The 22,977-nt window shown below is 34.3% G+C and overlaps 1 protein-coding gene and 1 pseudogene across 1 annotated transcript in view; both read left to right on the top strand.

Moving 5' to 3' along the window:
• The window catches only part of RAB2A (RAB2A, member RAS oncogene family), a 113,603-nt gene that overhangs the window by 87,452 nt on the left and 3,174 nt on the right, over positions 1-22,977 (top strand). The window contains exons 6-7 of the mRNA XM_036907546.2: positions 4,972-5,083; positions 22,735-22,803. Of these exons, the coding sequence (XP_036763441.1) occupies positions 4,972-5,083; positions 22,735-22,803 (181 nt within the window). The remainder of the gene's footprint in view (positions 1-4,971; positions 5,084-22,734; positions 22,804-22,977) is intronic.
• LOC118923574 (60S ribosomal protein L38-like) lies at positions 5,090-12,250 on the top strand (annotated as a pseudogene).

Raw genomic sequence — 22,977 nt, 5'->3', positions numbered from 1 at the left:
TCTAGCCATTTCAGTCCTAGGTAAAAATATGTTTTTATATGTCCACACAAAGAATTATACACAGATGTTCATAGCAGTTTTATTGGTAATAATCCAAAACTGGAAACAACCCAAATTTCAATTAACAGGTGAAAGGATAAATTGTGATAGAGCCATACAATGGAATACCACTTAGCAATAAAGAGGAATGACCTAGTGATACATGCAGCAAAGTGAGTGAATCTCAAAACCATTATGCTCAATGGAAAAAACCCAGATGAAAAAGACATACTGTATGATTGATTCCATTTATATAGAATCCTAGAAAATGCAGACTAATCTGTAGTGGCTGAAAGCAGATCATTAATTGCCTAGGGTATGGGAGAGGGAAAGGATGGACTACAGTGTGGTATGAGGAAACTTTTGGGGGGCTGATGGCTTTCCAGGTATACATATGTCAAATTCATCAAAATTTATATTAAATGTGCAGTCTTTTATGTCAATTATACAACAGTAAAGCTGTAAAAAAAAACAACAGCAAATTTAACATTATATAGATTTGATTTTAGAAAGTGTTTTAATAGCAATCAGGGTTAACTATTAAGAGAAAATACTTTTTCTCTTTTTACAATGACATTTCCATTGTAAAAGGCCAACTGTTGATTACTTCTTTGTAACTAGAAGCATCTGTTGTCTCAGCATTTACTCAAGCCCTTTTGGTTCTTTCCTCACTTGAATCATCTCACTACATCTTTTAAGATAAGGTTATTGAAGGAATCTTTAGTCTTCATAATACGGAATTAGATTCATACAACCATTTCATGATGTATGAAGTAATAAGAGGAGAATATTTGGAGAATAAAGAGTATTTGATACTTTAATCTTATGTTTTAAAAAAAAGTGTTTTCCTTGTGTCTGAAACATGATGAGTGGCAACTTACTCATGGTTTAGATTTGGTTGTTGCCCATGAGGGAGGAGTTCAGATGTGAAAAGGAAGAGAGAAGTATATACCAGAGATGTTTCTAATGATTGTAGACTGGTAGCCCTTGTAGTAATTAGGAGTATAGTAGCTGTGGAAAGATATTGTAAGGAAGTAGGAGAAAGGTAAAAAGAATGTGTGACATGCAAAGAGTGAGGAACACAGATTAATGAGGTGATTGTTACTAGATGTGGTGAATTGGAGTAGACATGGAAATAGGGAATAAGCAATTTTTGAATTAGATGCATTAAGAGTAGGGAGCCAGTGAAGGGATTTGAGAAGGGCACTGACCTAGTCATTGTGACAGGTGACACAGATTTTTCTTACTATGGTGTTTTAAATTGGTTATAGAGTAAGTAGGAGGCAGAGTCTACAAAATTGAAGGTTTTTAATAGTCAAAGGATTATAATACAAACCTTAAAAAAGGGATATAAATAAAGGGAATGGTTTAGAGAAAGATAATTTAAGTATGAAAGCAACTTAAATGGGATTAATGGGGGTAAAAAGTCAGAAACAGTATGATTCTATGCCTAGAAAACTGAGGAAATGATAAAAGTAAAGAATAGTAAAGGAGGAAGATCATGCATAATAAAGTGCCACTTCCTTTTTTTAAAACAATCCTTCATACAGAGATGTGTTTAACTCTCCTTGGTAAATAACATTTGCAAATGCAAACATAACCAGAGATACTGGTAGTGGAAAACTGGGGATAAGTTTAAATACCAAAAATGAGGGGTTTAAATAAAATATGACATACGCTTAAAATGGGATAAAGGGTATTTAAGGGAAAGGTATTTTCATGAAGGTTTTGTGTAATTCAAAGCAGATTTTCCCTTAAGAATGATTGTCAGATTTGTTGCCAGTGTTTTCCTCACCAGTTTTTATTCCTACTGGACTGTATGCTCCAGAGGCCAGGTGGGGTTGGAGTTTTGTCTGTTTTGTTGAGTGGTCTATCCCCAGAAGCAGGAAAAGGCTTGGCACACAGGAGGCCATCATAATATAATTGGATAAATTATCCTTGCCCAGTTATAGTGTCATGTTTGTAAACTTAGTTTGCCTGATTTTCATGTTCTTATCTTACCACTAATATTTTATAGCACAGTCACCTAAATCAATAGCCTGGCACATCCTTCAGTTCCCTTGTTAGTATTTTATATCAAACTTTCTTCTCAGCTTTTCAGAATTTTAGGAGTGTTTCTTCAGCACTTGTACCACAGAATAAATGCTTAGATGGCATTTTATAAATCGTAAATTATTTCTAAAGGATAACAATTGTGAAGATTACAAAACAATCACCAGAATCACTCACAGAAGTTTAAATTACAGAAACAACAGTGACTGACAATGAGCTGCTGTATGGCAACTTTTGACCTGAATTATGTCAATCAAACATAACTGACAGCTTATCCAGTCAGCCAGGAATTTGAAATTCCTGGTGAATATTGCAAAGTTGAAGAGTCACATTAATTAGCAGTAGGCAAATGAGACTTCATCTTCATTTCATTTTGTATTCTCAAATTTGTGTAATTTAGATTTGCATAAAATACTACCATCTTTACTGTGTACTCAGTAAAAATAGTATTGTAAAAGACCGCAAAATGACATGAGAAAAAAACCATGATGTACAGGAAAAAAACACAATACAATGAATAGTAGATATGAGTATATTCTGATAGGGGAAGACACTGATGGAATAAATGAGTAATACAGAACTATATTCACCAAGATGTTAATTACCTATGGAAAGTGAAAAAATTAATGGGTATTTTTTTCTTTGTATTTTTCCATTTTGGACAAAATGTTCTTAAGTACAATCAGTTATTATCAGGACAAGTAATCATCTGTTAAATAAAAGTTTTAAGGGTACAATGTAGCACAGTTTTGGACGGAATCTCTCTACCAGCTCTTCCTTGCGTGTGAGCTTAGATGCCTTGTATAACCTCATATGCCCAAGTTTCCTCATCTGTCAAGTGAATTAAATGGGACAATCCATGTAAAATACTTCACATAGTACCTCGTTCATACTATTACTCTTATTCCCACAGTAAGGAAATGGTTGAGTTGTGATGTATCTTCTTAATAGGATATTATTATAACTAGTCATTGAAAATTATTTTTGGTTTTATTTATGGGAAATATATAGTGATATACATATTAAGTGAAGAAAATCATCACGATACTGCAGGTACAGCATGATTGTAAATATTTGTGAAACAAAGTCACTTTGGGGTAGGAAAACAAGACTGAGAAGAAAAAAATTAAAAGTCCATTTTAGAATGACTACCCTTCCTAACATACTGTACCACTTACTCATTTAATACTATTATCTGTCTGTACCCTACTAGGATATACACTTTTTTGTCTGGCTTGGTTATTAATAATTCCCAAGCGCCTACTAAAATTTCTGTAAAAGGCAGTGAGTAAATATTTGTTGAATGAATGAATAACTTCCTTTTCCTTGACTTTCCTGTATTCACTAATTTAATGAGGTTACTAATAAGCATTTATGAAACTCACTAATACTCAGCTAAAGGCAAATTAACAAAAATATACAATAGCATTTTATGTTCAGCAGATTGGCACATATTAAGTGTGATCTTACCACATGTTGGTGAGGATGTGATGCAATAGGAACTTGGAAACGTTGCTGCAAATACTATGATTATACAACTATTTTGAAAAGTAGCCTTGTACTATGTATTCAAGCATAGTGGTTTTTGAGCATTTTGATTTGACCTAAAATAAAAACATGTACATCATGACATAGTACGTAAATCATTTGCATACCTACATTAAACAAAATCCCATTAAGTAGCGGGTAATACGTTCTGGTATTTTATTTTATTTTTTTAATTCTGATTATGACTTACTAAAGTGGTTTTACAATTAACTAAGTCTTGGCACCATTTGGAAAATACTACCTTGAAAACGTTTTGGCACATGTACCCCAAAAAAGGTATAAAATTCTAATCATAACATTGTTTATAATAATGAAAAATTATAACTGTCAATGAAGACTCTTAATAAATTGTGTTGTATTTATTCAATAGACTATAATACAGCAATAAAAACTAAAAAACTAGAGTTACATGTATTATGTGGGTAAATGTAAAAAAAAACATAATGTTGACCAAAATTAACAACATGTAGAACAATAGTTACATCTTTATTTTTTTAAGTGTGCCCCAAAAACCTCCTCTTATTATGTGGCTATAAATATTAGTATAAATATAAAAATACGCATGAGAATGAAAACAGCGAATACAGAGTAGTGGTTACCTTTGAGGTAAGAAGGAGGAGAATGAGATCTGAAACAGGTACACAGGAAGCAATTCAACAGCAACTATTGATTTTATTTCTAAAGAGAAAAAAAATCTGATAAATCTGCCAAAATAATATGTGTCAAAGCTAGGTGACCATACATGCATATTATATTAAAATGAATACCACACTTGGACCCAAAATTTCTGGCCTAGACTTTTGTTCTTTATTTTTCTGCTAACAGTTTGTTGGGAACCAAACAAACTGGGATTAATAATCTAATGTTTCCTTAGTTGTTTGGATTTTATTAAGCAGTTTCCTATAACTTCTGAGAATTCTGTGATTTACTTTTTAATCACATTCATAGAAACTCAGTATGACTGAAGGATGAGGAGACTAGAGTAGTTCTACTCACTCAAATTATTATTTTGAGTAAAAATGTTCCCTTTGGGAGCCCACTTTACTCAAAGACAAGGTGTTAGGATGCAAGATGTTCCCTTTAGGTTTCTCCTAGTTTTAGCGTTTTAGATGTCTAACTCAGAACCTTTCTTCTGTTGGATTAGTAATTGTTTGAAACTAAGCAGTGTGTGTTCTAAACATTTGGACTCATAATACCTAGAATAATGCAGTTAATTAAAAATTAATTGAAAGAGTAGCCAGTACAACTTTGAATCTCCTTGTACACTTCCCACAGATGCCTTTGTTTGTACTGTGTAGGTTAATAACATGGCCCTTTCTTTCCCATGCTTAGTGATTTAGAATCTAGAAGAGAAGTAAAAAAAGAAGAAGGTGAAGCTTTTGCACGAGAACATGGACTTATCTTCATGGAAACTTCTGCTAAGACTGCTTCCAATGTAGAAGAGGTAAATAAGAGGCCCTCTTAAATGTTTACCATCATTTTATTTATTAAAAATGTTTCATAGACCTTAATATTAATTTATTGGTATATCTTCCATAACTTTTTAGTCAGCTTTTAGACTGATGATCTTTGAATACCATACAGTAGGAAAATCTCTTCCCTTTGTAGTGCCTTTTAATATTCATCTTATATCAGACTTTTAAATTATATCCTGAGCCTCAAAAATGCTTGAGAACATCTTTTTGTATATTTTTCCTAAAATCTTTTTTGTGTTGTTCGAGAGGGGAAGAACACTACTGATATCTGAAAAAGAAAATGTTTCAGGACACTAAACATGTTTAGCTGTTTGTATCTACATCTTTAAATAGGAAAAGTATTATTAACAGTGTGACATTATACAAAGCTTGGGAATTCTGCCATCTTAATAGTTAAGATTTGCAGTATTTGTTATTTCCATTGATCAACCTGAATTTCAGTTGAAAGTTTACTAAACACATTGTGTTCTTTTATGCTTTATGTGTTTGGATATGATATATATATATATTATTCATAGATGAGTAGACAGTCCTCTCTAAGGTAAATATATAGCTACACTGTATTTTCTAGAAAGCAGAAAGGAGGCTAAGAAAATAAGTAGTTTCTGAGTAATGCTGTAGTTCCTACTTTTTGGGTAAGAATCTTGGGAGCAGTTTCAGAAAGGGATTCTAGAAAATAAATGATTGAAGAATCTCCTTGTTCTAAGGATAGCAGAGGGTGAGGTCCTAGGCAGCAGCTAACACTGTGCCTTTAACATAGTAAATAGTGAGTAAATATTAAGAATTATTCTTGGAGCTCTTCTAAGTAATCTGTGAACCCAAAAATAGACTGAAATAATTCAAGAGCATTGGTATTTTCACTGAAGAATTCTTTCTTAGGTGAAATATACTTATCTATATTTGATGAGGGGCTCTGTAATTTTCCTTAGTGTGTTTCCTACAAGTACTAACTAATGCCTTACCTGTTGTTGCTAATAATTACAACTTGATAATATAAAAGAACACTGGTTTTCACTTCACACAGCAAACCCAGAGAGAAACCTGTTCTGTCCCTTTGTTCAACTTAAAATAGACATAAAGCTGCATGTTTCAAACAGGCAGTCCTGTATTTAGAGGAGTTGGATTTGAAACTGTAAGAGCCAACATGTTGGGGTTTTAAGACATATGAAACATATCCTTCTTGATTATAAACACTGGATTTTCTTGTGGATTTTAGAAAAGTAAAGCCAAAATTATCTGCATTTTAATAAAGGACCATACTATGAAGTCAGATGACAAAGCATCAACTACTGGAAATTAATCCTAGATTTCTACTTCTTGTCTCTAATGCCTTTGTGTTCATTTCTTATTCTTAACAAGTAACAGTAGTTGTTTATTTATAAGCAGAAGACTGCTGTCATTTGGCTGAAAACTTAAATGAAATATATTCCATTAATATTTTGCAGCACTTACTACAAAAATTCCTTATCTGTGGTTAATAATAAAAATAATTGTTTAAATTGGATCTGGGCAGGAATTTCCCATACTCATGAGAGAATATCACTTTCTTAATCATGTAAATTAATTTGCATCTCAGAAGCGAAGGCTATTAAGAAATAATCTTTTTAAAGCCATGTTTAAGGGCTCCATAGATAAGCATTACATAACATAAACATCCATGAGATTTTATCTGAAAGCTAAAAATATTTCATGATAAAGTATTTTAAAGAGATGGAGATCCATTCTGTGCTTCAGAACAGGAGAAATCAAACCTGAATTTCTTTACAAGACTTAGGAACCAATTGAACATGAAGATAATAGCCAAAGGACTTCTGCATCTGGGAAGGTGGAATAGACTTACTTTTACTTGCTGCTTTTGCTAAGTACAGCCAACCCTCTGAACATTATGTATAAAACAAGTACAAGAAGACTGAAAAATGGAGAGAAGAAGGCCAACCACTAGACACACCTTGGGATCCAAGGAACAACAGAGTAGTGATTTCCCTCAACTTTATTTTTGCCTCATATACCTCAGGTTGGGTGCCAGAGAAACTGGCAATCCTGGACAGGCATACAAGTGCAGGGTGGGGGGGAAAGGCCTATTCTCTAGCCAGAGGACCTGGAAAGATGCAGCCTAGCAAGACAGAATGCTTTTAGAAAATAACTAAATTCTACTACAGCCAAAACAGCACAAAAAAAATTTTTGTGCTCCTTCCACCATTAGCTGAATATAATGAGGTTCTTCCATGCTCACCATTTCTCTGTAGTAGTGGTGTCAGAGGAAGCCAGCTAAAATATACGTTTTAAATAGATCCAGGGTTTCATAACACAGTACCCAAAATATCCAGATTGCAGTAGAAAATCAGTCTTCTAGAAACAGAAAAATACCTAGAACTGGAACAAACTGAATGATAAAAGATAATCAGTACTGCCAACAGCAAGATGACAGAGATATTATAATTACCTGACAACAATTTTTTAAGCAACCGTCATTAAAATGACTCAACAAATAGCATGCTTGAAACAAAAAATAGCCAAAGAAATATAAGATAGAAAAACTAGTTAGAAGTTTTAGAATTGAAATCTACAATTGCTAAAATCTTTAAAACTCAATAGTATCAATAGAATGAAGGGACAAAGGGAAAAAATAGTGACGTGGATGATAGAACAATAGAAACTACTCAGTCTAAACTCTAGAGAGAAAATAGACTGCAAAAAACATAACAGTGCTTTAGGCACCTGTGGGACTATAACAAAAGCTCTAATGTTGTTATTAGAGTCCTAGAAGGAGTGGAAAAAGAAGATAGCTCTTAAAAAGTACTCAAATAATGACTGAAAACTTCCCAAATGTGGCATAAGATATAAACTTACACATTCAAGAAGCTGAGCCATCTCCAGACAGGATAAACCCAAACAAATGAACAGCAAGACAAACTTCTATCCATACTCAAAAATGTGAAAGCTAAAGACAGAAAAACTTGAAAGCAGTGAGAAACATCACCTTACCAATTTGAATGATAACAGATGTCTCATCAGAAACCATTGAGACTAAAGGAAATACCACATTTTTCAAGAACTGAAAAAGAAAACTTTCAGCCCAGAATGCTAGGACCACCAAAAGTATCTTTCAGGAGAGAAGGGAAGTCAAGACATTCTCTGATAAAAGAAAACTAAGAATTTATCAGCAACAGATCACCATAAAAGAATGGCTGAAGTAAGTTATCTAACAGAAATGAAATCAAAGAATCTTGGAAGAACTCTTCCATCCTCTTCACTTCCTTGGCACTTGCTGTGCTGGCCGCACTATCCCATCTACCTCCTAGCCATGACTTGCAAAACTGAGGAAGTCAAGGACTTTCTGCTCAAAGCCAGACATAAGGACACATCAGTCAAGATCAAGAAAAATAAAGATAATGTGAATTTCAAAGTTCAGTGTAGCACGTCTTTACACCTTAGTCATCACAAAGAGAAAACAGAGAAGCTAAAGCAATGCCCTGCCCCCAGGTTTGGCTGTGAAGGAGCTGAAATGAACGAGGCATGCTGATTTGAATTTCACCAAAATTTTTTAAACTCTTAAAAAAAAAAAAAGAAAGAAGGAACACAAGTAACCAAAAGTATGAATAATTATAATAGACTTTTTTATCTTAAAACTTTTGAGTCTTGAAAATTGTGTTTGACAGTTGAAGCAAAACTGTAATGTCTTACATGGTTCTCAGTGTACATACAGGAAATACTACAAACCATCGTAGAGAAAAAGACATCAAGGGAGGTAAGGTTTCTACACCTAATCTTATTTGGCAAATCACAACACTAGTAAACTGTGATAAATTGTGTCTGTGTATAAGATTTATATATAATATCTATGTGTAATATTATATATATATCTATATATATATATATATAATGGATATATACATAAAGATAAATCAATATGGAATCCTAAAAAGTGTTCAGTTGATCCTCAGAAAGTCAGAAAAAGAAAACAGTGGCAAACAAAAAATAAAATGGCAGGCCTAAGCCCTTACAGAGCAATATCTATATGAGATACAAATATTCTTAATACACCAGTCAAAAAACAGAGACTGGCAGAAAGGATTAAAAGACATGGCACAGCTATATGACATCTACAAAAATATTAAAATACAACAATACAGACAGGTTGAAAACTAAATAATGGAAAAGAGATATATCAGATAAACGTGAATCAAAAGAAAGCAGGGTAGCTCTATTAATATCAGATAAAGTAGACTTAAGAGTGAAGAAATTTGCCAGAGACAGAGTAGGACATTATATAATAATAAAGGAAGTGTCTGTGAGCAAGATATAGCAATCCTAAATGTGTATGTACAAAGCAATGTTGCTGCAAGGTATGTGAAACAAAAACTAGTAGAACCAATGGAATTAAACTAGAAATCACTAACAGTCTCCAGCTGTGATTGTGGATTTGTTTGTTTCTCCTTTCAGTTCTGTTAGATCTGATGATCAGTAACACATAACTGGGAAAAAATCTGCAAACTTGGAAACTACACAGTACACTTCTAAATAATCTGTGTCAAAGGGGAAGTCTCGAAGAAAATTTAAAAATGCATTGAACTGAATGAAAATACAACATACCAGAATTTGTGGGAAAGAAATAATGCAGTACAGAGATGGAAATTTATAGTATTAAATATATACATTAGAAAATAGGAAAAGTCTCAAATCAAGAACCTTAGCTCCCTCCTCAGGTACTCAAAGCAAATAATAAAGGTAAGGGCAGAAATCAGTGAATTGAAAACAGAAAAACAAAAAACAAAATCGGTGAAAAAAACATTTTTTTAAAGATCAATAAAATAGACAAACCTCTAGCAAGAATGACAAAGAAAGAATGTAACAGATTACCAATATCAGGAACAAATCAGAAGATAAACTAAAGATCCTGCAGACTGAAGATAAAGTAAAGGAATAATAAATAAATATGGTGAATAAAATGAAATGGACAAAAAACACAAACTACCACAATTAATTTAGTGTGAAAAAGTTTATTTGAACAGCTCTCAAGGAATTGACAGTTTTAAAATCCCCAGAAGAGGTATCTCTAGGCACAAAAGGTTTCACTGGAGAATTTTACCAAACATGTAAAGAAATAATAAAAAGTAACACCAATTCTACACCATCTTTTCCAGAAAATAGATGGAATATTTCCCTGTTTATTTGATGACGCAATTACCCTAATACCACAACCAAAGAGTACTAAAAAAAGTACACACTGAGACTGATCGCTGTTACTACTATATAAGCAGAAATCCTCAAAAAAAATCAGCAAATAGAATCTAACACTATATGAAATCATATTCGTGAACACACAAAAAATATATATCATGGCCAAATGGAACTTACTCTAGGGATGCAGGGCTGGTCCAATATTCAAAAACTAGTAAGTACAACCCACCATTTTAATAGGGCGAAGAAGAAAAACCACATCATAGCAGTCAATGCAGAAAAGGCATTAACAAAGTTCAATATTCACAAATGTTTTCAAAAAACTCAAAAAAAAAAATGGAAGAGGACTTCCTCAGCTTGTTAAAGAGCACCTAAAAAAAAACCCTACAGCTAATACTATACTTGATGGGGAAAGGCTGAATGCTTTACCCCTTAGATCTGGAACAAGGCATGGTTGTCTATTCTCAGCATTATTCAGCATATGAATGGAAGTTCTAGCCAGTGCAATAAAGCAAGAGAAGGAAATAAAGATACATAGTTCAGAAAGGAAGAAATAAAACTGTCTGTTGGATAGCATAATTATCTCTTGGAAATCACAAGGAATTTACCAACAACAACAACAAAAAAAACACTAGTGCTAATATCCAAGGTCAGCAAAGTTAAAAGGATACAAGAAAAATATATAAAAATCTATTATATTTGTATATATTAGCAATGAACACCAAAGTTAAAATACAGTGCCATCACTTTCTTACACCATATGGAAAATGAACTTGAAATTTCAGAATTAAAGACGTAAATGTAAGACTTGAAACCATAAAGCTCCTGAAGAAACAGGCAGAAACTCTTGGGCATCAGCCTTAGCAATTTTTTTCTGGATATGTCTCCCTAGTCAAAGGCAAACACAAAAATAAAGTAAATAAATAATATAAATTTAAAATATAATTATTGTAATAATTATAAAAAATAAGATAAAAATAAACAAGTGGGACTCTACATCAAAGATTCTGCACAGCAAAGGAAGCCATCAACAAAATAAAAAAGACAGCCTACTGAATGGTGATGGTACTTGCATATAGCCAATAAGAGGTTAATATTCAAAATTTACAGAGAACTCATACAACTCAACACCAAAAAAACAAATAATTCAACTAAAAAACAGGCAGAAGAACTGAATAGATATTTTCCCAAAAACATGCCCATGGCCAACAAATACATGAAATGATTCTACACTTCACTATTCACTAGGGAAATGTAATTCAGAACCACAATAAGATTTCACCTCACACCAGTTAATCAAAAAGACAGTAACAAGTGTTGGAGTGGATGTGGAGAAAAGGAAACCCTCATGCACTTATGACGGGAATGTAAAATGGTAGAGCCATTATAAAAAACAGTATGGAGGTTCCTCAAAAAATTAAAAATAGAAATACCGTATTACTCAGTAATTTCACAGATAGATATTTGAGGAGAACAAAAACTCTAATTCAGATATACTACTGATACATCACAGTTCTCTAGTGAGAGTGGTAGTTGGTGTTTGGGCAGTTCACAGGTCATTTTCCTCTGTATAATCTGTTGAGAATTACTCAGTTGCTGGCCAGTCCTTGGTTTTCATGTAGAGAAGAAGTTGGGGAGACTCCTGTATTAAAAAAAAAAAACTCTTAAAACCCACTCTTAAATAAACTCTTAAATTCTTTAATTTAAATTTTTTAAAGATAATTACAGTAGCTCCCCCTTATCCGCAAGAGATGCTTTCCAAAACCCCCAGTGGATGCCTGAAACCACGCATAGTACTGAATTCTATATATGCTGTTTTTCCCTGTGCACACATACCAGTGGTAAAGTTTAATTTATAAATAAGGCACCGTTAGAGATTAACAACAGTAACTAATAATAAAATAGAACAATTACATGCCGTAATAAGAATATGTGAATGTTGTCTCTCCTCTCTCTCAAAATATCTTTACTGTATTCACCCTCTTCTTGTGGTGCGAGATGATAAAATGCCTGCATGATGAGATGAAGTGAGGCTGAATGATGTAGGCACTGTGACATAGCTAGCGTTAGGCTGTAATGTGTCAGAAAGAGGACCATCTGCTTCCAGACACTGTTCCCTGTGGGTAAGTGAGACCGTGGAAGGAGAAACTGCAGAAAGAGGGAGGACTACTGTAGGTTAAAAGAATGATTTACACAAATGCCAGTCTTCTGATTAGGGACCATCTGACTAGAGTTCATTTAAGAAATTTTAAAACACATGACTGACTTCATTAAGGTTAAACCTAAGTGGTACATTGATGTTTCCTTTCTGTTCAGTGTTATGCTGTAGTCTATTTTTATATTTTAACCAAGATCCTAATTACTGTAATGCAAGTAGAAACCATGAAATTTCACTCTTGTATTTCCCTGTAAGAAATTGGATAATTTGCAGCATAACACCATTTTTCAGAATTCGTTGTTGCTAAAAGTAAGTTTACTATTCATCTGTGGATCTGCTGATTTACTCAGCTTAATGATTTCATCTGTAAGGATCTTTTGAAGGAGAGAAGGGTCAAAATGGTGTTAGAGAAAATTGCACAGAATAGCTTCCCACAACAAAGGAGTATCTGGTCCAAACTTTCATTAGAATCAAGGTTCAGAAACAGCTAGAATAGTAAGATACATTTACAATCAGTGAAGTGAGCACCAACAATTCAGCATAGTGCATGAATCCTCTTTATTCATTTAATAGTAGGTGAGATGTGCTATGATTTTGATCTTAAAAATGCTTTATTTCAATGATCACCTGGTGGGGGAAGCAAAGACTGGAAAGTCCTGTTATGAAGCAACAACACTTCTATTTTGTGGGCTCTCGTCAACTTGTGAATTCTGCAGTGAGCACCCTCAACTGTTTCAGCATCTTGCTGATGATGTTGATGCCTGGATCCAAGTTCATTGTGTTCCTAAATCATACTAACTTCCTTCTCCTTCCCACTTCAGGAATCCGCTAACATCATCATTCAGCACTGCTCTACTTAAAATATCTTCTAATGTGTCAGCTGTTCTGCTTTTACCTAAATTTGTGCTGATGATATTCAACTGGGATGTTAAATAACAAATGACACTCAGGACTATCCTTTCAAATTCTTTTTTTCCCCAGACTGTTCCAAAGAGCATACAAACAAAATGATAACTGTAGTCTGCCTCAATTAGATACTACTTAAAGATAAGAATTTTTCAGACAAGGTCTACTATTCAGTAGATAGATAGCTATAGTTTTATATTTACAAAACTATATATAATATTAATAGCACATACATACATATATATACACATATATATATATTTATTATATACACACAAACATAGAAAGCTTTCTCCATATAAAACCTCTCTGTATTAGTTAACTGCTATGGTACACAAGTATCAAGTTTAAGTATATTTGTTTCTAAACTGTACATTATAATTTCCAAGCTGCAAGTTACAATAAGGGAATTTATCTGTCTTATGAAGTGAATTTTAATCAGTTTTATACAACTTGGGATGGCTCCAAACATGCTATTATTATTTATCCTTTTTTGTTATTCACTAGAGGAAGTATACCCCAGAGTTTATCTCCTAAATGTCAATGAAATAAAAAAGCCTGTTTTGACCAAAATACTTCTGTATGGTATTCCCATAGTAATAGGAAACCAGAACTCATTCTTTGTATTTTCAGTTCCCATTACTGATTTTTTAAAAGTAATAATTTGGATGCACATATGTTTGTATAGTATATGGGGGGTGGGGGGAGCGCATATATTTAGTTGCCTATCATTTACTCAGTTTAATATGCTGAATGTGCAGAGCATTTATAGTTTATCACATTTTATGTTAAGAAAGTGAGGTTTACGCTCTTTCAGATCTGGTTGACAAAAAAGAAAAAAACTATTTTGACCACCATTTTACTAAAGATTTTTCTGATAAGGAAATAAGAGTCGACTGTGTGACCAGTAGTAAATATTTTTTACTGTTAGTTTTGACTTTCATTTTCAGCTGAGACATGAGAAGGTCATTGAGAACACCACATAACATGTCTGTCTGGTAACTGCCCTGGCTTCCCATCCTTGGCTGCCACCCCCTGGTGGTTCTTTCCAGAACCACAACTTTGTTTAGTGTTCTACTCTGCAGGGTTCCAGCATATGACCTCTGTGGGCTATCCAGTGACAAACTGAGGAGTCGGTGTGAAGATTATGAGGAGCTCCTCTGTCACTAGAGTCCAGTGTTGATTGCACACACATGGTATCAGCATTTAGAAGAGTGTCTCATAAGTGGAAACTTGCTTTCAGAACTATTTTTAAGTGGTTAAAACATGTCAAGTACCTGAAATAATAATGTTGTTATATGTGTATGGCATGTAGTCAGAGTTCTCTTCCATAGAAGACTCAAACCCATGTGTTTCGGTTCCCCATCAGTCCCCTTTATATGGTGCCACACAGTAGAGAACAGCAGTACTGGAAATGATTCTATCCTCCTTTGAGGAGCCTTAATCAGAATGATCACTTCTGCATATGGTTCCATGGTCAGACAAGTTTAGGAAGAGCTGGAACATATCCCCCTTTTAGAAAACCAGAATTCACAATAGCATAGTTTCTGAGAACCCACTGTTAAGAAACTAGTTGAATTCATTTAACCCAGAGATTTCCAAATGTGATTTAGCCATTCCCTCCCAGAAAATGGATTAGGGGTAGAGAGCATATAACTAAAGATATGGCCAAAGTGTTAGCTGAAATTACAGCCAACTATGACCCTAAGACGTTGCAGTAACCTGCTCAAGCCATCTAAATTGACAGGATAGGTAGATTCTGTGTCTGGGAAAAACATGTTACTTGAATAAGACTTTAGTAACTAGAAGACCAGTTTCACGGTCCTTTGCTAATACTGTGTCACGTCCCAGTACGTGAAAATCCACAAAATAAATTTGCATTGAGAAGAGATCTTTCTTGCCCTAGGCTATTATAAGTGGTAGAACAGGTGTTTCCATAGAGCTGGAATCTAGCTGTAGACTGAAAGATTTGTCCCCTCTTCCCTGTTCTCAGTGTCAAGGGCACCATATGTCTTTTCACTGGAAATCTGATCTGATTTTATCACACTCTCAGTGTCCCTTGAAGAAAGCTTAAGAAATATTTCCCACTCTCTCACGGATTGGAAGACTGCTGGCTAGCACCAGCTTCTTCTCCCCTTACTTGGCCATCAACCTAGGGAACTAGAGTGATCCAAACCAAACTAGCTTTAAAAGTTACATCTGTTTTCCTTACTTCTAAACTGGGGTAGCTAAAGAGTATTGAAAATCATGCTGATACATGTATTACATGCACTTACACACTCACACATTTATCTATAGTGTATAGCCATATAGGCACACAATTATATAGATTACCAGCAGCAGAGATTTTCCTACTTGTGTATATCACATAAGCATTAGAATTCTATGAGTCCAAAATTTGCCACTCACTCCTTAAAACCTGATTTTCTATATTTTTCTCATTTCATGGCATTCCCTTCCAAATCTCCATTGCTTAAGCCCAAATAGAGTCATCATTAAACACCTTTCCATTCTTACCTATTTTTACCAAGTCCTGTTAATTTCTCCAAAGTAGGCATTAAGTTTGATCTTTGCTTTCTCTATTCTTGTTGTCAGATCTTTATTTCTTACATGCATTATTGTTCAAGACTCTGTGCTGGTCTCCCCTGTTGCCTGCTTTGCCTCTTTATAATTAATCCTCTGTAAACTATCATCTGACTTCATCTCTCACCTGCTTATCTGTTCAGGGTTCCTGATTGTCTATTGTGCTACCTCTCTAACTTCATCTCCCATGCCTTGCCAGTCACCAGATTTCAACATAACTGAGCTTAAAATCTGCCTCTCCCAGAATGCTCATTCTCTTCTTAATTTTCCTAATAAAATGAGTGGGAGTTTATCCTTCAGGCCTTCATTCACAGGGCCTTCTCAACAGTTTTTTACATTTTTTACACATCAGAAGTGGTCATGCCACATTACCCCTCTAAATGACTGTTTTGGAAGCTTTCATACTGTGACCCAATTTTGGATTTACAACTATCCTGTACTACCATCCTTGAGGTTAAAGACATTCATATTTACCTGAGTATGCTCAGTGCCTGGTTCAAATCAAGAACTCAGTAAATGCTTGAATGGAAGAACTGAATTACTAAGGAATAGTGCACATACTTGTGTGTTATCTCTGACAGAAAGTAGGAACAGGAAATTCTTAGGTGCTGTTATCCCCAAACCTTTCTAATCTAATAATTCTGGTTTCTTCTCCCCTTTATTTCCCTGGTAAAATGGATCAGGATTTGTTTAGGCCGCCTCCTTTCTTTCTTAATAAGCATTCATTGGTGACAGCAATTTTTGTAGAGAGATAAAAGAACACAAAGGATGTAAATAATCATAACTATGTACTGCCAAAAATAATCCTAGAAATCCAAAGTAAGTTCTAGCAAGAAGCTTTTTGTAGGATGTGAGGAGAGTGTGTTTTTCATGTTCACTTTTAACAACATAAGACAAATGAATATTCCTTTGAGTTGTGTTAAAGATAAATGAGACTACTAAAAGGAAGACACATGTGGTGGGCAGAATATAATCCTGCTAATCCTCCTCTGCTATATTTGAGCATGGTCTTGGGCAAGTCATTTCTCATTTTGCACCTCAATCCTGTCTATAAAATGAGAGTTACAGATCAGTAGATGTAGCAGTGGCCCTTTTTTTCTTCTAATGAAACAGGAAATTATGAATGAAAGAAATAAAAGCAGAGCCACCACTACTTTGGAATTGATGATGCCATGGAAAATGAGGGGGGAGAAAAGAAAATGGTTCTCCCTCCATTGGTATCTCCTTCCTTCCTACCTTATCCCCATGAGAGGGTCTCTGTAGGATTTCCATGAAACACATTTTGAAAGCTACTGTACTGGATGATGTATGTGTGAGTTCTCCCCTACTGCCACTAAATCAAGTGAATCAGCATTTAAAGTTATAGAACTTGAAGGAGTTTTCATATTTAAACTGCCTAATCTTGAGTTCTAATACTATTTTCACAAGACTTTCTTCCTACCTTTGGATAATGTTTAAGTCTTATCTGAGTACATTTTACTCTTCAGGGTTCACTGTACACTTTTTGTGTTCCTAGTTTATTTTTTAAATGTTGTTTTATTTATTCAAGGTACTTTTAAGTCATGAAAGAACCCTGATCACTATTTCTCTTCTTGTGGTCTGCAGTGTTTCCGGGCATATTCACATTTAACACCTGAACCCTCTCCTCTTGCTCACCACATGTCATTGCACTCAGACCTTCATGGTGATGAAAGCTAACATGCTTTGAGTACTTACTGCATGTCGAGCACTGTTTTCACTGCTTTACATTCATCCTCCCAACAATTGTATGAAGTAGACACCATTATTACCCTAATTTTCCAGAGAGGTTAATCAGTGAGTACAAAGCAACTTTGTACTAATATCTAATAAGTACATCTAATTAGAGGTGGCACTGGGGGTTTGAATCCAGATAGTCTGGTTCTAGAGCCCCACCCTTAGCCATTTTGCTAATCTTATAGGTGTAATTTCATCCCACAAACATAGATTTAGTTGGGCAAAAAATAAAATTTTCCTTGTTTTTTTACATATCTTAATTTTCAGAAATAATGAAAACCTGTGTAAGTAACTTGGCACAGTAACTGGCCTGTATTAAGAGTTTGGTAGATACTGGTTATTAATTGCTTCAGCAGGTGAATACCTGTGATGTCCATAGTATTGATTAGGAAATGAGAAGACCAACAGAATTATAGCTACCTCGGGTTTCCCAGTTCTAAGAGAAAGTTAAAGAGCCACTTATTTTGCACAGTCTTTGTTCTCTAGCATCTGTTCAAGATGTTTAAATAAAACTGAGGTGCTTTGATTTATTTTGAATTCTTACCTGATGCTGTAATTTTCATCTCGCCACCAGGTGGCAGCATGTTAAGGAAATCAGATGTTACTCTGTTGTAGACCATTTATTTTTAGTATTTTGCCTGTAAAACTGTTAAACCCTGATAAAAATTGATATTTTTTATATTTATGAATTAAAAATATTATTCCATTTTCACTTTTGTCTCTATTCTCTCCCATCGGCTGTGAAGGCACTCTTAACACATTATCTGAAGCCTGCAGCCAGCCAGCCTCCGTCCAGCCTGTACAAATTCATCCTCTCAGTGCAAAAAATTTGTTTTTCCTGCATCTTCAACAGAGAGTTAAGCTTAAGCCCTTGTGCTTAGATTCTCCCAACTAAATTGTTTTACATCAGCAATAAATAGTAGAGCTTTATGTTTTCTTCTCTGTATCTTTTCAGAGTGCCTAGAGAATTGTTGAATCTGTGGTAACAATTTCATAGGTGTCCTTGGGTAGACAAATGATAGGGTGCACATCAGTCTGTGTGTTAGCTGAGTATTTATTTGAATTATAATGTATTTATAGTTCTGGTTATGTTTATTTTAATATGTGCTGTAGACATCCCTGAAAATTTACCTAAGTTTTAGGTATTATCAGTACCATTCAGATAACTACTGCCAAGGGTTAAAAGATTAGTGTCCAAGGTAGAGGGCAATTAATGGCTAAAGAAAGTAAAGGAATGAACATGGCCATTAATCAAAGTAGGGCAATAGGGGAGAGCTAATGATAAAATGAAGAGAGAGTCAGACTTCTGATACTGGAGTGGAACCCTGCATGGGAAAGCAAGAGGCACAAGGAAATCAGTTTATACATCATAGTCGTGGATCAGCCTAGGTATTATTGATTTCAAAGAGCTAATAATGAAATCCTTTGATGTAAATGTCTTGCAAATATTTTTTCCTGTTCTGTAACCTGTATATTACTATTCAGGTTTGCCTATATTTGAAATGTGGAGTATGGTGAATATATTGAATAATGTTCTTAATTGTAGTTCTCACTTAGGTTTCACAAAACCTGCAGTGATCTTTAGGATGTCGTGTTAAAGTATGGGGCAAACTAATGCTAAAACTTTTCTGCCAGCAGCTTGCTTATTTTTCTGATATTAAGGATGTACATATTCCAGATAGATTATCTATATTAGATTATCTATTTTCCAGGTTACAAAATCTTACCATGGTAAACATCAGTACTTGTGAGAAAAATCATGAAAGCATTTCAAAACTGTATTTTACATTTCTTACATTAGGCAGAAAATACTGAACCTCTCTCTCCTTGATGACGTGAACCTCATCATTAACACTTGTTCTCTGCCATCAGGCGCTGTGAGGTGTCTACACAGCACTGCTGCCTCCGTGTGCAGGCTGCCCCATTGCCTCTTCCCCTGCTACTGCACATGCTCGCCCCACTTACCACTTACACGGATGCATCCTTCACAACACTCTCCTCCTTCCCCCTCTTCATAATTTGCTTCTGTATCCTGGGAAATAGAAAAGTAAAACTGGTTAAAATTATATCTAAGAATGGAAGGAATTTCAAGTTAAGGCTCCCCTATTAAAGCATGAGCTTTAGTATAAAGGTTTTGTGGTATCTAGTTAAATTATTGCTAATTTCCTTGTTTTTTCCTGTGTTTTCAAGGTATTTCAGATTGTTACATCTCTACCTTGAAAAATGTATATGGGCATCAAATTTTAGAGACCAGAGTGAAATGAGCAATTAAAATTCTAGCCAATTACTATAACTGATAAGGGTCTCTTGTCTTTCCCAGTTCTTGAAATGCTTTACAGTTTTAGCAGACAGATACTGTCTGTGATACCCGAGGCTCTTAGAAGTTTCATTTGATCTCTTAAAAAGCCTTTAATGGTATTTGCTTAATGTTCACTGTATTTGGGAACTCAGCGATTTCAGCCCCTAGCTACACACTTGTTTTAAAACAGGTATACTGTTGTCAACATTTATCACATCAGGTTTTAAACTCGGAGGACTCACAATTGATCATAATTAATCACTTTATAATACATAATAAATACAAATTTTTTGCTGTGATATAGATAAAACAATCATTTATATAGCATTCTCTCTAATTGCTTGGAGTGGAAAACATTTATTTCACTATCTTTACGATGTAATCAGAGAGTTGGAATGAAAAGTAAATGTAGCATTGTCCAAAGACTGTTCCATTGAGATGATGGAGATAATAAAATATGACCATTTTTTATATTTCAGTTGTAATGAAATTAATTGTGTATCTTTCAGATACAAAATACATCTTAAGTCCATTGGATACAAATATTTTTTGAAGGTGCTTAATAAAGTATTAAGTACTGTTTAGGTAATAAAATTAACAGTGACTTGGAAAATTTTATATAGCGTAGCTTTCTGAAACCAGATTTTAAAGCAGCAGATTAGCAAAAAAATCAGCTTACATAAATTGCACATTTAATCACGATTTTTATAATATAAATGCTTGTTTATATGAAGTTATTTCTCATATTTATGGAATCTTGAGTTCTAATGTTGAATGGAATGTACACATGTGGGTGCCCTTATGAGGAGTTCCAACCCTGTGAGTTTAGGAATCTCTTCATTTCAGTACCTGGTTAACCTGGTTTCTCAGGCCATCACCATAATTGACATGTTATTAGAAATAAAGCTAAGTTGTTTCTTATTTATAAGGATAACGTCAATTTTGAGGAATGTGAATCAATTCATAGTTGGCTGAAAGCCAATTTCTCCTACACTCTAACTCCAACACACGTGAAAAACACATTCGCTTCCTAAAGTGCCTTGCGAATCTGCAGTGATTAATTCTTCTCATTATTTTGCTGCAGATTCTCATGACCCTTTCTGATGATTCGATCAGCCACTTAGAGTTTATGCATATTCATATCTCTCTGCTCCTGCCGCTGTCGTTCATGTCTCCTTTACTGACTGGTGTGTTCTTGGTGCAGTAATTGAGCTGCAGCGGATTGATTACTCTGGGGAGCTGTAAGGCCTTTAAAGGTGAAAACATATCAGTCCTGTTAATTAGGAAACAAAAGCTCTGGTGTCAGGTTCAGCAGTCAAATGTTTCTAGTACAGAAAACACAAAAGGTATGATTTGCTCCTCCTCGTGAACCTGTTTACTTTTTAGATTTTGAATTTAGTCTGTATCAGTGGTAGTGGAGAATAGCCTTCTTTCATAAATTTTCATAGAATGCTAATTGAAGAGGACCTGACTTGCAGTATTAATACTATTACGTGTGATCTCCCAAATCTGATAGTTTAGAACCTGAGTTTATATATACCTTCTGTAACACTGGCAAAATTTGTATAAAATGTCTTAGTATTTTACATAAATATAGAATGCTTGTGGGTTAATTTTGATACTTAGAAGCCTAATTTGGTTACAGTGTTCTACACTAGTTTTTTTTGTCAATTTAGTAGTATGCTTTATGGGAAAAGACATATCCAACCTAGCATAGACATTGAGCTGCCTTTTATCTCTTAATCATATGCATCTTTTGATTCTTTTTCTTTTAAACTATACATTAAGTAATGATACATTGTCTTGGCAAAAAGGATACTGTATGGAATAGTAGCTTTCAAAAGTAAGCTGGTTTCAACATGGACGTTTATGCAATTTGTCTACTTGACTTGTTTTTCTTATGTGTGGTATTCTCACATTATCATATACCCCCACCCCCAGCTATAAATTGTTTTCTGAGACACTATAAAATTCACCCTTTTAAAGGGCACAGTTCAGTGGGTTGCAGTGGACTCACAAAGTTGTGCAGCCATCACCACTGTCTGATTCCATAACATTGTCACCCCCAAAAGAACCCCATTCTCATTAGCAGTTGCTCTCTTATTCCCCCCTTCCCCTCAGGCTGGCACCATTAAACCATTAATCTACTTTTTCTCTCTGTGGATTGGCCTCTTCTGAGCATTTCTTGCAAGTGGAATCGTACTGTGTGTGGCCTCTAATGTCTGTTTTCTTTCACTTAGCTTGATGTTTTCAAGGTTCATCCTCACTACAGTATTAGTCAGTACTTTTTTATGGCTGAATAATATTCCATTATATGGTTATACCACATTTTGTTTTTCATTCATTCATCAGTTGATGAATATTTGTGGTGTTTCCACTTTTTTAGCTGTTGCCCTAATTATGTTAATGAGCATTCACATACACCCTTGCCTTGTTCTTGAACTTAGGTGGAAAGATTTCAGTTTCACCACTGGGTGCAATGTTAGCAATGGGTTTTTCTTAGATGCTATTTATCAGGTTGAGGAAGCTGCCTTCTAGTCCTATTTTGTTGAGTGTTTTATCATAAAAGGTTGTTGAATTTTGCCAAATATTTTGTCCTTTATTTTGTTAATATGATATAGTTCGTTCATTGATTTTCCTTATGTTGAAAGTTAATGATATTCTATAGAACTTTAATATGTTATTTTACTGTTGTGTTCTTAAATAATTTGAAACAATTTCTCTACCTTATATTGCAGGCATTTATTAATACGGCAAAAGAAATTTATGAAAAAATCCAAGAAGGAGTCTTTGACATTAATAATGAGGTATATACATATAAATATTACTGGCTACTATGAATTTAGAATTGGATTTCAATTACTACTTAAAGTCACAATTTTATATATTTTTTAATCCCTAAAATAGTTCTGTGATATCAGTAATCCATTAGTTCATAATTGTCCAACTGAAATAGTTAAGTGTTTATGTTCTTTAGTAGA

This window comes from Manis pentadactyla, chromosome 3 (assembly GCF_030020395.1).
Source record: "Manis pentadactyla isolate mManPen7 chromosome 3, mManPen7.hap1, whole genome shotgun sequence".
In the NCBI taxonomy this organism is placed as follows: domain Eukaryota; kingdom Metazoa; phylum Chordata; class Mammalia; order Pholidota; family Manidae; genus Manis; species Manis pentadactyla.
The sequence above is the reverse complement of the archived record's forward strand: the minus strand, read 5'-3'. Positions and strand labels throughout refer to the sequence as shown.